Source organism: Maylandia zebra, linkage group LG22 (assembly GCF_041146795.1).
Source record: "Maylandia zebra isolate NMK-2024a linkage group LG22, Mzebra_GT3a, whole genome shotgun sequence".
Taxonomy (NCBI): Eukaryota; Metazoa; Chordata; class Actinopteri; order Cichliformes; family Cichlidae; genus Maylandia; species Maylandia zebra.
In genome coordinates, this window is record NC_135187.1 from 14,848,050 (window position 1) to 14,862,756 (window position 14,707).

At 41.0% G+C, this 14,707-nt stretch overlaps 2 protein-coding genes across 2 annotated transcripts; both read left to right on the plus strand.

Moving 5' to 3' along the window:
• The first annotated feature begins 595 nt into the window (after positions 1-595).
• dus3l (dihydrouridine synthase 3-like (S. cerevisiae)) lies at positions 596-7,465 on the plus strand. The gene is made up of 16 exons (XM_004549128.4): positions 596-667; positions 875-965; positions 1,711-1,966; positions 2,075-2,423; positions 2,902-2,936; positions 3,035-3,127; positions 3,315-3,356; positions 3,517-3,669; positions 3,788-3,904; positions 4,128-4,193; positions 4,544-4,654; positions 4,922-5,018; positions 5,201-5,276; positions 6,269-6,457; positions 6,728-6,856; positions 6,972-7,465. Exons 2-16 carry the CDS (start codon positions 889-891, stop codon positions 7,042-7,044), a joined length of 1,863 nt encoding a protein of 620 aa, XP_004549185.2. The 5' UTR covers positions 596-667; positions 875-888; the 3' UTR covers positions 7,045-7,465.
• Positions 7,466-8,177: 712 nt separating this feature from the next.
• On the plus strand, positions 8,178-11,671 carry LOC101463622 (zona pellucida sperm-binding protein 4). The gene is made up of 12 exons (XM_004549129.4): positions 8,178-8,396; positions 8,623-8,943; positions 9,024-9,139; positions 9,219-9,465; positions 9,532-9,654; positions 9,739-9,911; positions 10,430-10,527; positions 10,659-10,804; positions 10,906-11,083; positions 11,159-11,294; positions 11,457-11,531; positions 11,601-11,671. The coding sequence occupies exons 1-12, from the start codon at positions 8,252-8,254 to the stop codon at positions 11,607-11,609; spliced, it is 1,767 nt and encodes a 588-aa protein (XP_004549186.1). The 5' UTR covers positions 8,178-8,251; the 3' UTR covers positions 11,610-11,671.
• The last annotated feature ends 3,036 nt before the right edge of the window (positions 11,672-14,707 follow it).

Consider the following 14,707-nt stretch of genomic DNA (forward strand, 5'->3'; position numbering starts at 1 on the left):
TACTTGTTTGAATAAATATTACAATGTAAACATCAATTTTGGAGGGCATATGAATCACAGGCATGTAGAAATCGCATGTCTCAAACAAATGCATCAAAGCCACATCAGGCAGGCTGATAACACATTTTATTGTCATTCGAAGTTTTTAGCTCTCAAATGGTTCAGTCAAAACAAAAGGAAAGAAAACTGCACAAAATAACAAAACTGGATATAAATAGATACATTATTGAATAAGGTTAAAAACTAAAAATAATACGGTCTAAAATAAACAATAGTCAGTTAAACTAAAAAGCGAGGGCCTTGTGAACCGGCTGCCGCGACAGACTTGACCAAATTGACAAAGACTAACGATAAAAACATTTCATGTATATTTTTAATTTGTTTTACTTAGTCACACTCCAGCCCAGTAGGTGAATCTGAGTGCTGGATTTCAAAGGCAATGAGAAAGATTTGCAAGCGGTTCGCGGAACCAATGTTGAGCAGCAGGTTTACCACGGACGTATCTAAGGTGCTGCACAACGGTTTCCTCGCGATTCTGGGTTGTGCATGTCCAGTTGTGGAAAAAAAAACAAAACCCAGGAACTTTTGACTTGATTTCTACGTTCTGTACATCAGTTGTCTTTTAACTTCACGGTTGGAGCAAGGCGGTTGTTTACTCAGTATATCGGTAAGTGGTCTAACTCAGCTACAAGAGGAAGCTAACTGGTGGAAGTGTAAGGTTAAATATGGAGCACAGAGAAAAGCAGGCAAGCTGATTATGATAATAAGGCAGTACCTGAACTGGTTTAATGTGTGCATAAAGTGTCCTAACGTAGGATTGGGAGCTGAATGGTCCTGTGAAGTGTTTAATTAGAAAGGTGTTAAAATGTTGCAGGAAGAGAGACTGTGATGGAAACAGCGGAGGAGGTGAACGTTTCGAAGAGGGCAGACGTGGCTGCAAAGGGTGAAGCTGCGATCAAACCAGAGTAAGATACTGTTAATAACTAAGAAAACTGTGGAAATCGCATTTATATGTTTTTGCAACAGATTTCAGGAGAGGGAAGCTGCAAATTAGAACAATCTTTCTCCAACTTTCAAAAGAGACAGCCATGAGTCAGGGGACTGAAGATAACGCCAGATTTTTATGATGAACGTAAGCCAGTTAGTAAGATGGGAGCAAGCATAGCTGAATAAATAACCATGTGTTTGAGTTTATGAAAGAACAAAGCAGACCATCTGACCTGAGCAAACAGCACAAGCAAGGCACGTGACTATAAGGAGGCTGTCTGCATCTGAACTTGTTAAGATGTTCGTGTGAATTTATGTGAAAAAACTGTAGAAAGTGTCTACAAGAGATAATAACTCGTTTACACAACATAAAAAATATGGCCCTGTAGGGGTGAAACAGGGGCTTTGCAACCCCCAGTGGCGTAGTAAGGACTTACTGCCTTTATTTTCAGCCTTCCTGCTGCTTTGTCTGATGAAGCAAAGAGTGTTACACTGTCAGCAAAAAGGCTGTTGAAGGCCCTCAACTCTTTGCTTTCAGTGTTTCAGTGACCCATGCTACAGGGTCTTACTGGTTTAGCATAATTTACTCCCATTATGCTCTTTTTTCCCCAGTGTGAATATAGTTCATACTAAAATGCTTTAGTGACACACAGACTGTTTTTACACATAATTTAAAACAAAATTTATCAGGAGGATTCTTTCATCATCTTCTTATGTTTGCAGATTCCTTACAACCAAAGACAAGTTTCATGGGTTGTTAGACTCAGAGTGGCAGAGCTCAAAAAGAGAGAAAGCCAGTGAAAGTGATGCAGTTGAGGATTCAAAGGAGACTTCTTTGGAGGAACCTGAACCTAAAAGGCTGAAACAAAATTTTGAGGGTAGACCAGATGGCAAGCGTCTTCGGGGACAGAATAAGTCAAGGCCGCACACAAAGCCCACAGCCTACGATGAAAAACGACTTTGTCACTCAATCATTCAGGTATGAAGCTCTGACTCTGCATTCAAAAAGGCTCTGTGCAATACATTTTGATCCATATAGTTATTTTTGTGACTCCCCCCCCCCCCCCCCCCCCCCCAATAAATTTAGAACAAAGAATGCCCCTTTGGAGCAAAGTGCTTCTTTGACCATGACATTGTCAAGTATATGGATTCTAAGCCTTCCGATATTGGGGAAACCTGTCACATCTATGAAACATTTGGAAAATGTGCCTACGGTTTGTCCTGCCGCTTCGCCAAGGCCCACACTACGCCTGACTTCAAATCCATGGAGAAGGCCGATCTGGTCAAGGTGTATGAAGGCAGGACTATGGTGAAGAACAACATGAGTAAGGAGCTCCAGGGTCGCCTGAGGAAGCGATCGGTGTCCTTCGAAAAGTCAGAAAAGTACCTGAAAACACTCTCAGACAACAAAGATAAAGGAGCACAGCAAGGCGACGGTAAGACAAGTGAAAAGGCTTTTATAAAGAATGCTGCCATCACAAATTTTGCTCATGCTTTTTAGGAAGAAACAGATACTGAGTATGTCACTCAAGCCTCTTTTTCACTAGTACCCACTTGCCTCGGCTCGGCTTGACACGGTTTTGGTCGTTTTCCATTACAATTGAGTAACATCTATTGTGCGTGGGGTCGTTATAGCAACACAGCCAAAAGTCCAGTGATTTACAGCTTGTGATTTTCTATTTTTGTGAAGGGGACGTTCTCATGATTCATCAAGTGTCACCATTGATTGGCTTTTGACCAGCTCACCCAGTTTTAGCAGATTAAATACACTCCTATTCTGTTTCTTTTAATCTGCACATGTGTTGACCTGTTGCTTACATACTCATACATGCATTATCAATTTTAGTGTATCTTAATTTGTTCCTTTGTCTCACTCATGGGATCTATGTGCATCTGAATTTTCTGCTGATCCAGCTGGAGAAAAACAGCCTGTTTCTAGTGAAGTACAGGTAACCTTTTCTACCAACAGCATTCCCTCTTACTGACCACTCTGTCATTGAGCCTTATGTTTATTGCGTGTGTTTTTCATGTTTCTGACTAACTGTAGACCAGCTCAGATAAACAGTCTGCTCTAGTGAAGACCGTCGGCCCATTGACTGATGCAGATGTCATCAAGCTGCGCCCGTGTGAAAAGAAGCAGGTATATCTCTTCCAGTCGCTTTCCTCCAGAGTTTTCATGTCTGTTTAAACGATAAACAAGGTGTTTTAATAAACTGTTCTAATCAGCAGACATCTGATACTCATATATATATTTAGGGAATATTTACACGATTTAAATTACAGTCAAATTGCATTGCTTAATGCCTCTTTTTGCCTTTGTTCTTAAGGTGGATTTTCAAGACAAGCTCTATCTCGCCCCTCTAACAACTGTAAGTACCATCACACTGAAATCAGTATTGGAGTTAGTGGTAGTTGTGTTTTTTAATATATTTCTATCTTTAAATCCAGGAATGTAGCAAGTGCAATTAAATAATGACCTGTAAATGAGGTCTGGATCTGATAAAGCAAGTATTTCTTTAATTTCTTCAGTGTGGAAATCTGCCTTTCCGTCGCGTGTGTAAGCGCTTTGGTGCAGACATCACATGTGGGGAGATGGCCATGTGTACAAACCTGCTGCAGGGGCACCAGTCTGAGTGGGCCCTCCTGAGGAGACACGAAAGTGAAGATGTGTTTGGTATTCAGGTGATGTTTAAAATCTTCTGAAGGATTCAGTCCTATAGAGGGCGTTGTTGGTAAGACGTCTGGATTTGTGTGAGAGTCCAAGACTGTGATTTTTTTAAAGCCTGAATTGCGTCTCTAGGTGGAGGGCAGTTTCCCCGACACAATGACGAGGTGTGCAGAGCTCATCAACAACAACACTGAAGTTGATTTTGTGGACATCAACTCTGGGTGTCCCATTGATCTCGTATACAACAAGGTAAACTCTTAACTTGCCCCCCCCCCCCCCCAAATGCTCAGACCGTGACTTTTTTTTTTTCTTTCATTTCCTAATAGACAAATTGAGACTTCCTATTTTGCAGTCAGATGCATTTTGTGTGTTTATACTACAGCACAAAGAGCACAGATACCAGCATTTGAGAGGAAGTGTTAAACATTAATATGACAGTCACTGACAGATGGCCTTTGTTTTTTCCCATCAGGGCGGAGGCTGTGGCTTGATGACACGTACCAGAAAATTTGAACGAATAGTCAAAGGAATGAATTATGTAAGTATGACTTTTTGCCTATTGTATGGTAATGATGCAAGAAGGAGAGTTTTGTTGCTCTTGTGGATCATTGCAAAGTTACAATTCAGTTCAATTTTATTTATATAGCACCCAATCACAAAAAACAGCTGTCTCAAGATGCTTTATATTTTAAGCACAGTATTTGAGGGAAAAACCCAATTCCCCCTCGAAAAGCATTTGGCAACAGTGGGAAGAAAAACTTTATTAGATCCTGGCTCAGGGAAGGGCAGCCATGTGCTGTGACTATTTTAGGGTGAAGGGAAGAAGACAGGATAAAAGACACACAGCCTTCAGTTAAAGGCTGAATGAAAACCTTTTTCTCCCTGTAGGTCCTTGATGTCCCTCTAACAGTCAAGATCCGCACCGGTGTTCAGGAAAAGTCTAACATAGCACACAAGCTCATCCCAGAGATGAAGAATTGGGGCGTCTCAATGATTACAGTAAGTAAAAGAGGAGCATGTTTGAGCAATGTGAAATCGTCCCTATGCCATAAATCAACATGATTAAAAGGAAATTTCATTTCTAGGTTTACAGAGTTGCCAGATGTAGCTGTAAGCATCCATAATTCTGAATCGGTATCATTTATGTAAATGTAAATATCCTATGGTGACGATTCATTCTCGAGATGTTATTCTGTTCGGTGATGTATAACATGTTTACATACGCCTCTCCTATTAAAAAACATTGACGCTGTGTTTTTCCTACAGTTGCATGGTAGATCCAGAGAGCAGAGATACACAAAGTTAGCCGATTGGGACTATATCACAACATGTGCAAAGCTGGCTAGCCCCATCCCACTTTTTGGTATGTGGATTTGTAAAGGTTACACAAAAAGACAAAAGCCTCCTGATGTTTAAACAGTTTCATGCATTTAGTTTGGCGTTCTCTAGGTTGTAAAACCTTGCACAGAATGCAGTGTAGTGATTTTATTGTACATGTTTTTATAGTACATATTAATCACAGGTGATTTGGTTTTATTTTTCTAGGTAACGGAGACATTTTGTCCTATGAGGATGCAATGAAAGCGAAAGAGACCGGAGTTTCTGGGATTATGATTGCAAGGTTAGTGTCATTTCCTTGCAGCGTAAAAAAAAAGATCGAAATGCCTTAAAAACAGATGACATCTGGAACTGATATGGTCTGCAGCCAGTGACTTTCGTTTTTAGATTTCACTTGAACTCTAATAATGGAAAAAGTTTTAAGTATATTTGTTTACACTCACTGGCCATTCATTAGGTACACGTGTCCCACTGTTTAACACAAATATTTCAGACTGCTTCCAGTTGACAGCCAAAATTGCAATACAATATAAGACTGCTGCCTGCTCTGGTGAAACTCCACTTCTGCTAGAACATTTGGATCAAAGGTTTAGAATTAGGTATAAACAACATGGATCCATCCCGGGTTGTATCTGTGGTTCAGGCTGGTGGTGTAATGATGTGGGGGATATTTTCTTGGCACACTTTAGGGTTGTGGAACCAATTGAGCATCATTTACTGCCACAACCTAACAGACTTCACAGTAACTCCACAGTCATCAGATCTCAGTCCAACACAGCAGCTTCGGGATGTGTTGGAACACGAGAGTCACATCGTGGATGTGCAGCTGACAAATCTACAAGAACTGTGTGATGCCGTCATGTCAATATGGACCAAAATCTCTGATGAATGTTTTTAGTATCTTATTGAATCTATGCCACAAAGATTTTATGTAGCTCTTAAGGCAAAATGGGGTCCAATCCAGTACTGGCAAGGTGAAACTAATAAAGTGGCCATGAGTGTATTTTGCCTCAGTGAAGTCAAGAATCTTTTTAAGTTGTTTTAAAACCCAGCAGCAAATTTGTCAGAGCTCTTAAGGCTAATATGTGGGTGCCTTTTTCCATGTATAATTTTCAGTTGAAGTGTGGAAACATTGTTTCTCAGAGGAAAATACAAAGAAAACACTGACCACAAATTACTCCATAGGATGGAAGATCCTTATACATTATTTATGTATGTATGTATGTATGTATGTATGTATGTATTTATTTATTACCTTTTCTGGGTTCTCTATAGGGGTGCTCTCATTAAGCCTTGGATCTTCACTGAAATCAAGGAGAGCCGACACTGGGACATTTCGTCCAGTGAGCGACTGGACATCCTAAAGGACTTCAGCAACTTTGGCCTGGAGCACTGGGGCTCTGACACTAGGGGCGTGGAGAGGACACGCACCTTCTTGCTTGAGTGGCTCTCCTTCTTGTGCCGGTGGGCTACATCACATTTCAGAAATTTTGCATTTGTTCTTCTGTGAGCAATTCGATTCATATATTCTGTGCAATTAAGCTGTTTTAATATAATTTTAGGGTAACAGACTTATTTGTGGTCTTTTCCCATTAGTTTATGAGACTGGGGACATGTAATAGCTGAAAATGTGTGATAGACTATGTTGCATTCCACTGCATCTGACTCTCGCTGTTAAGTTTTCCTGTTTGCTGTGGTAAACGTTGCTTTCCTTCTCCCTCCATCTGTTCTCAGATATATTCCAGTGGGCCTGTTGGAGCGAGTGCCTCAGAAGATCAATGAGAGACCTCCGTACTACATGGGCAGGAACTATTTGGAGACACTGATGGCCAGTCAGAACGTAGAGGACTGGATCAGGATAAGGTGAGTACAAACATGCCTATTTTCTAGAATTACATTTCAAGATTGCACAAAATTAAGATTTTAAAAGTGCAAAATGTAATAATGAGTGTCTTATGAATTGTTTTCTACTTTCCAGTGAAATGCTGCTTGGACCCGTACCCAAGAATTTTGAATTCTTGCCTAAGCATAAAGCCAACTCATATAAGTGATTTTCTTTTTTGCTCAACTATTAAAATCATCAAGATTTGTGGGTTTTTTCTTCTTTTTTCTAATTTGTTCAAGAGATCAAGCTCAAAGACAGAAGATATTTTATGTTTTAAGTGATAAAGACTCTAGAATAGTTTGTTTATTTGACCTGTGTTGCAGTAGAAACATACATCGGTTTTCATGTAATTGAGTGCAAATAAATGTTTCGCAACAACAAGATGTTTGTGTCATTTTATTTTTCTATTGAAGGAAATTGTTTGATTTATTTGACCTTATTAAACAAACATACTGAACAGAGATCATCTGTCTGCATGAATTTTGTAAATATGTTTTGAAGTTCTATATTACCCTGGGTAAGCCCAGTGATGATTAAGTATGTAAAGTATTTTTTGGTTGGAAATATTTTGTTAAAATATGCAACAATAAAAAATAAAACAAAAGCAATAAGAGAATCTGAGCAAGAAGTGATAAATGATGTAATTAAGGCAAATAAAGAGGTTTTAAGGGAAGCTCGTTTTCTTCACTGGAAAAGTCAAACTTTTGGATTATTATCTTAAATTTGAGGTTTCAGTAAGAAAGTTGAGATTTTGAGATATTAACCCAACATTTGCATTTGGACTTTGCAATTTTCTTCCACAAGCTCAGACACGAATATTGTCATAGGCGGGGAAGAAACCACTTTCATCCCCGTTTCCTTATATATAAATAGAAGCTACTTTATTTAAAATATTTTGTAAGTCCAATTTTCTGGACTGCTTTAGTGCAGAGGTCATTTGATCTTTCTCAGCGCGCCCCACTAGTCCAGCTAGTCCACTTCTTAAACATGCCTGCGCCAAATTAAAACGAAAATAAACTAACATCAATCGAGAAAGATAAATTGTTGCGTTTTTTTTTACATCTAAGGTTTACGGCCACCACAGAGAAACTTTAAGTGATTTAAAGATTTTTCATAGTATCTAAAAAGAAATTGCCATACCCTATATAATAAAATATTGGCCAGATTAATGTAAATTAAATGAATAATAATTAAGGTTGAAAATAAATAAATAAACAGGCGAGTTTCCTTCCCGCCTGTTTATTTATCCTTCCCGCCTGTAACGGGGCAGCAGGTGAAAAATCAGCAGCAGTCAGGTGCAATCAATTAAGCTAGAGCCAGTACTTGTAGCGGGGCGCGAGGCTTCCTGCAGCTGCATGAGAGCTTTCACGTGAATGGCTGGGTGTAGGCTCGAGCTGCTGCTAGTCCTGACTTGGACTCTGCTGCCGGTGTCCGTCCGGGGGTGGGAGCGCATAAATGAAACTGAGCTTCGCAGTTTGTATGAGCCCGGAGAGAGGGGCGAACCACATGACCCTACAGGTAAACGGCAGGGAGACGATTGGGCAGGTGTATTTATCAGGATTGGTCACTTACGACTTGTGGCTTCTAACAGCTTGTTGCCTGACGGCTAATTCTGACAATCTAAGATATAGATTTGAGAGGAATGAACATCATGCTTATTACGCTACACTTCTAGCTTTTCCTGCCCATATGAATGGGGTTTTTACTTGTTATCAGTGACCTAACAACGACCTCTGTTGTCCAGATTACAGTAGTGGCCTTGACCAGGGTGAAGCTAAAATTCTTGAAGATGTGGTCCTTGAAGCCGAAGGTGTTGCCAGCAGTGAAAACTTTGACTCCGATGTTGACTATGTTGACTATGATGACTTGGCCGTAGATGATTCTAGACCCACGCACTATGGTGGTGGTGTGGACCGTGGGTTCCAGGTAAAATTTGAAGATGAGCCTCCAAGGAGCTGGCCAGGCAGTTGTAATCCAACTGCTGCTGATCTAGAAGTTGTTTGCAGTGAAAGTGGCTTCCAAATTACTCTGCCAACAGGACCTTTGAGTGAGGTTAAGGTGTTTGGTATGTACTTGGATTAGATTTTTAGATTTGGAATAGATTGAATTGCTCCGTCTGGTAAAACTGGCATGTACTTTCTCCAGGCTCTGGGGACAGTCTGCTGCCTATTGTTGGTGCGCCAGAAAACTGTGGTTATGAAGTGGATCCGCTGAAGAACACCTTAACTGTACCCTTCAATGGGTGCAATGTGGAGCGGCATGTAAGTTGCTTAAGAGTTTCTCCCTTGACTGTTTTGCTTAACAGGAAGTCATTAAACTTTATTTTACAATTTATTATAGGCGGATGGCTTCAGTCTACAGCTGTTGTACACCGATACACTTGGCCAGAGACGAGTGTCGACCACATCTTGCAACAAGTTTGATCCAGAAATGGTGCCACGTTCAGGTGGTGGGCCCTTGCCGTGTGTTAAACTGGTCAGAGATCCACAAGCACTGGTTCCACCACCTATGTTACCGGTTCCTCCAGTACCACAACCAGGATTGCCCCAACCAGCATTCCCTCAATCATCACCAACATTAAGACAACGTGAGTGGTTTGTAGAAGATGCTTTAACATTATTCAGATGAAATTAATTGTTTTTCCCTTTTTCAGATTGCAGCATCCCTGTGGGAGAGCAGGTGAGATGTGGTCATTATGGAATATCTGTCTCAGAATGTCGGGCCATGGGCTGTTGTGTGGATTTGCTAGCGTCTGTCTGCTACTACCCACTTGAAGGTAAGGCTAGTTTTTGACAGATGGTATAAATGTTGAATTTTTAATCCGTGAAACTTAAGTGGCTTTTTTCTATCCCTCCTGTAGAGTGCACAGTGGATCAACATTTTGTATTTGCCATTCGGTACAACTCTGCATCCATCCCTGTGGATCCTACCAGACTGATTGTTCCTGGAAATCCAGAGTGTAAACCAGCCATTGTTAACAACCAGGTCGCCATCTTTAAGTTCAAAGTTACAGAATGTGGAACCCATTCTTACGTAAGTTACCCCTTCAGCAAAGCTGTTACTTGGCAAACTTTGTAGGAATGCTTTGACTTTTTGGCGGCAACCTGGTATATGTCCAAATCTGGAATAAGAATGCTTTGGTGCTTGACTTGGAGATGTTGGTATATGCTACTGCAGGACTAATTTTAATGAGCGGTCATGACCAGCTATCACCCTGATTTGCCACTGTAACAGCCTACACGTTTTGCTGCTAAATAGCAGGCAGCAGTACAGGGGGCAGTACTGCTGACAGATTGGGGGGGTTTATGCAGCTTAAACTGGAAGGATGTCTCTAGTATGACATGTCTAAAGCTTGTTGACTGTCTGAACTCCATGTGCCATCTGATCTGTCAGAATCAACTTTTAATCTAAACTGTCACTGGTATGAGGTTCTCCTAAAAGTTACAAAGGTTTTGAGACTTAAGCAGACACTTGGCTTTTAACATGCTGGCTTGTATTCTTGTAAATTACACCTCAGTAAGTAAATCATCCAATGTAACTTGTGTTGACAGGATGTTGGTGAGGTGACGATATACCTGGCTGAAGTGCAGAGTATTGTTCTTGCTCTCAATCTAAAGTATGGTGTCATTACAAGAACTGATCCACTCAGGTTAGTGTCTTGTGCTAGATTTTAATATGCAAACACAAATCTAACAGACTGAGGGGCAGGGGCACATGGTGAGCAGTATGCTGTGTTCTAGACTGGCACGTGGTATTAATGGCTTATTTGATCTCTTGTAGATTTCTGATTGAGTGCCGCTATAACAAATGGGGCACTGCTCAATCAATGGCTAGTGTTGGCTACATGGTGAAGACCCCACCTTCCAGTATGCCTTCTTCAGTCATCTCTAACAGTTTATATGGTGTCGAGTTGAGAATTGCCAAAGGTTGGGTATTGCATTGTCTTTCCAACAAACTACAGTAGACAGGCTTGACAAACTCTGCTGGTGTGAAGACTGGCTAAATGCCTTCTGTTTCATCCCAACAGATGAGACTTATTCAAGTTTCTATGACCATCACCATCAGCCCTTGCGGCTGCTCCTCGGCCGCCCTGTGTATCTTGAATTGCGCCTCAGCTCTCCTAACGCAGATGCAATAATTCTTGTGAATTACTGCCTGGCATATCCTCGTTCTGCAAAAAATGCTCTGGTGCTAATCTATGAAGGGTAAGCACGACCATCAACCTTTTAGAGCTTGAAGGTTATCTTGAACTTCTGACTGCAAGTTATGCTTGTCTGCAGGTGTGCCAATCCTCATGACCCACATGTGTCCATACTTAAAGTCAGCAATGTTCCTGGAGTGAATCATGAAAAACGCTTTATAGTGAGTGCCTTCCAGTTCATGGATCAAAGGACAAACAAGTACCTAAATGAAGAGGTGAGTTGGAGAAGTTAATGCTGGGACAGTTCCCTAATTTACATGTGTTTAAAAAAAAAAAAAAAAGGTTGTCTGGGTTCTAAGCAGAACTGTTTTTAAAGTCAATGTTTGCCTTGGATATTGAAAGATTAACTTTGTTTTACTGTGTTCATTCCCTGCCAGATTTATTTCATGTGCTCTGCAGAAGTTTGTCTGCCAGCAGAAAAGAGATGTGATGAGCGGTGCTTTGATGGGAGGGTGAGTCTCTAAATCTTGGTGATAATTTGCAACTTGTTTAATGGTCTAATTAGATTCATTTTCTTCCAGGTTCAATAAGGATTTGATCTGGAAACTAACATTGTGATTTAACTAAGAAAATAAAGCCTTTTAATTCACTATGCATGGATCTTTTGTCGTCATTAAGAACTGCAAGGTATAACTAGTGTGGACCTCAGGGTTTGGCATTTCAGATCCAGACATTGAAATGTTGTTTATTGAACTTATCAAGCACTAAAACATGACACAATTCAGTGAGCAGCAATCAAAGACTGCGGTGCATGCTACACAATGGAAACATTGAGCAAACACATGAAATGAGATGATGAGAGCCTTTATTTGTCAGTTGCAGGTCTTTTGCCCACAACAGAGATGACGGACATTGCCGACCGTACATACAATACACAAACTAGAGATGGCACGATACCACTTTTTTATGTCCGATACCGATATCATAAATTTGGATATCTGCCGATACTGATATGAATCTGATATAGTGTTTTTTAATCAACAAAACTGTTTTTTTTAAAATATCTTGCTGCATTTTGCAAGTCTGCAAGTTCATACTCAAGTTTAAAACAACAACTACACTAAAGCTATTCTGTTATACCTGTATACAAAAAATATTTCATAGTTCAGCAATACTGATCAATCTAATAAACTTAGACCTACACCATCCTCCCTATTCTGGTATTTTAAAGAGTACTTAGCGTAAATATTAAGCAACCTAACTAATAGGGTTCCAACTCCCAGCAACAACAAAATTAAATAAATAAAAAATAGGGAACCACCCCTCACGTGCCACCTCATGATGCTTAATTGATGTAATCAACCTTAATTTGATGCAGTGTGGAAAAAAAAAAAAATGCACAAATCAATTATTTTTCAAGAAATATTAAATAGATTCAACATCTTTCTTCAACAAAATTGCAGACTGCACAGATGGTACCTTCCCAAAGTAAAAAGTACTATAGCTTACTAGGGTATATATATATTAGACTTAATAGTCACTATGTACAGTAATTGACTTCTATTCATTTTACATCAAATTAAAACTTTGGGTGTCAGATAATTATTTATTAAAAGCTAGACATTTTAAATGAGAATAAGAAAAGTATGTCTTTGTGCCCCCTTTTCCCTGTTAATGCCCTATCGGCCCCCCTGGCTAAACTTTGCTAGATCCGCCCCTGCACAGTTACCAGCCGTCAGCTACGTAGAAAAAGATCCTGGTGTAGAAAGTAATATTAAATAAATTCTAACAACAGCTTATCAAGCTTAAACGTGCTGCTGTTGTTCAGCCGCTGGTTTCCTCTTTCTGGCGCAAAGTGGACCAAAAACAAACGAGAGACAGACTCGCGACAGAAAAGCCGATTAGCTGATTTAAGAGCAGTTTCACGATTGAAGTAGCAGCCGGAGAGCAAGAGGCAGTCGCTTGTTAAGCTTAACGTGGGAATGCTTTACAAACATTTAGAGATGGACTTACACACTTGCTTTACTTCTCTCGGGGATAACTTTGTCGGAGATGAAATGCCAGGTTGCTAGCGAAGCTCCACATGCTATCCAGACCACCGACAGGTCCTGCATGCCACAGCTGCTCTATCACGTGATGCATACGTTCTGAGGTGAGTTACGGCGTGTTGCAAGTTTTGTGAGGTGCTTTCGTGATATTTAATGGATCGGATTACATTTTTTATTTTTCTCCGATATCCGATCCAGTAATTTAGGTCAGTATCGGACCGATACCGATACGTAATATCGGATCGGTCCATCTCTAACACAAACATCACATTGGAGAGACGGGTCAGGCTAGGTAGCGAGGGAAACACATCGAAATGTGTAACACAAAAGGATAATACAGGAATGCACAGATATCAACACACCATAGCACAATAAACGCAGACAAGCAACATGGGAAAGAGTGCCAGTGTGTACATCTGATCTAGGACCGCTGCAATCTTTTGACTGCGCCTCCAACTGACCCGATGTCCACATCAGAGGGGAGGTAAGCATTTGAGGTGGCGTCGGATCCAGGGTAGGGAGGGTGATGAGTCAGTGAGTGCTTATCAGTATATGTCTGAGTGTCCATAGTTCAGCTGAGACGGTGTCCTTCGCCCTGCCAGGCTAAGTAAACAGTCTTCCAGCCAACCCAGGTGGCCTTGCATGGAATGGGAAGGAACAGAGTAAACAGTCGTTATCAGGGTGTTTTGTTCAGCTCAAGCCTTGTAGCTGGCGCAGAGAGGGTATCCGCATGAAGTGTGTGGTTTTTTTTTTTTTGGTTTTTTTTTTAAACTATAGTGCGAACAGCTCATATATTTCAAAGCAGTTCTACAGTCCAACACTGGTCCCGTTGGAGAGCCGTGAGCTTTGCCATACTTGCGTTCTGTGATGTCATTTCTTGTGCTCAAGGAGCAGATTTCTGAGAACTCACGGCAGTGTGCCTCCCCGAGATGTCATCCAATTTTGCACCCAGAGATGTTATTCCGGGCTAGCCCTTCCGAGATGTATCCAGTCTGCAGTCAGATCTTATTCTGAGTATTCACAGCAGCCGTAGCCTCTCCAAGATCTTATCCGTGCTGACTCAATGAGCCCATTTTGAGAAACTCACGCCTCTCCCATCGTTCCAATCCCAGCGGGCAGCCTTGTGGGGGTTTGAACAGCCGGTTCCGCTTTCTTAATTCTTCGATAAGTCTGGGCCAAGCCAGCTCCGATCAGCAAGAACCCTGTTACCATGGTTCCGAATAGGTAGATATCTTCAGCACTCAGGCTCACCCAAGCCCAAACTTCTCGTTGAGAAAGGGGTGTCAATTGCATTTAGGGACCAGTTGATCCAATCCATAATTCCTCTTTTAGGTTTTAGAGAACAGATGGAGTGTTCCAGGGAAAATACAAAAACAAAACAAAACACGAGACTAGACAAGGACATAAGCAGGGATGATAAGGGAGAGGAGGAAAAAGTGCGTCCGCCTCCTTCGAGAGCCAAAGAAGAAATATTGCATCTAGGTAAAATGACCATAAGTTTAGTGCAATTTCAAGTGTAGTTTGCCATCATACTGCATAATGTACTCAAAGGGAACCTGGGTCTGTCCTGGGGCCTCATTCCAGTGGGATGTGCTAGAAATGCCTGAGCTGATTCTTTTAGTCATGGAGTAGTGGGTCTG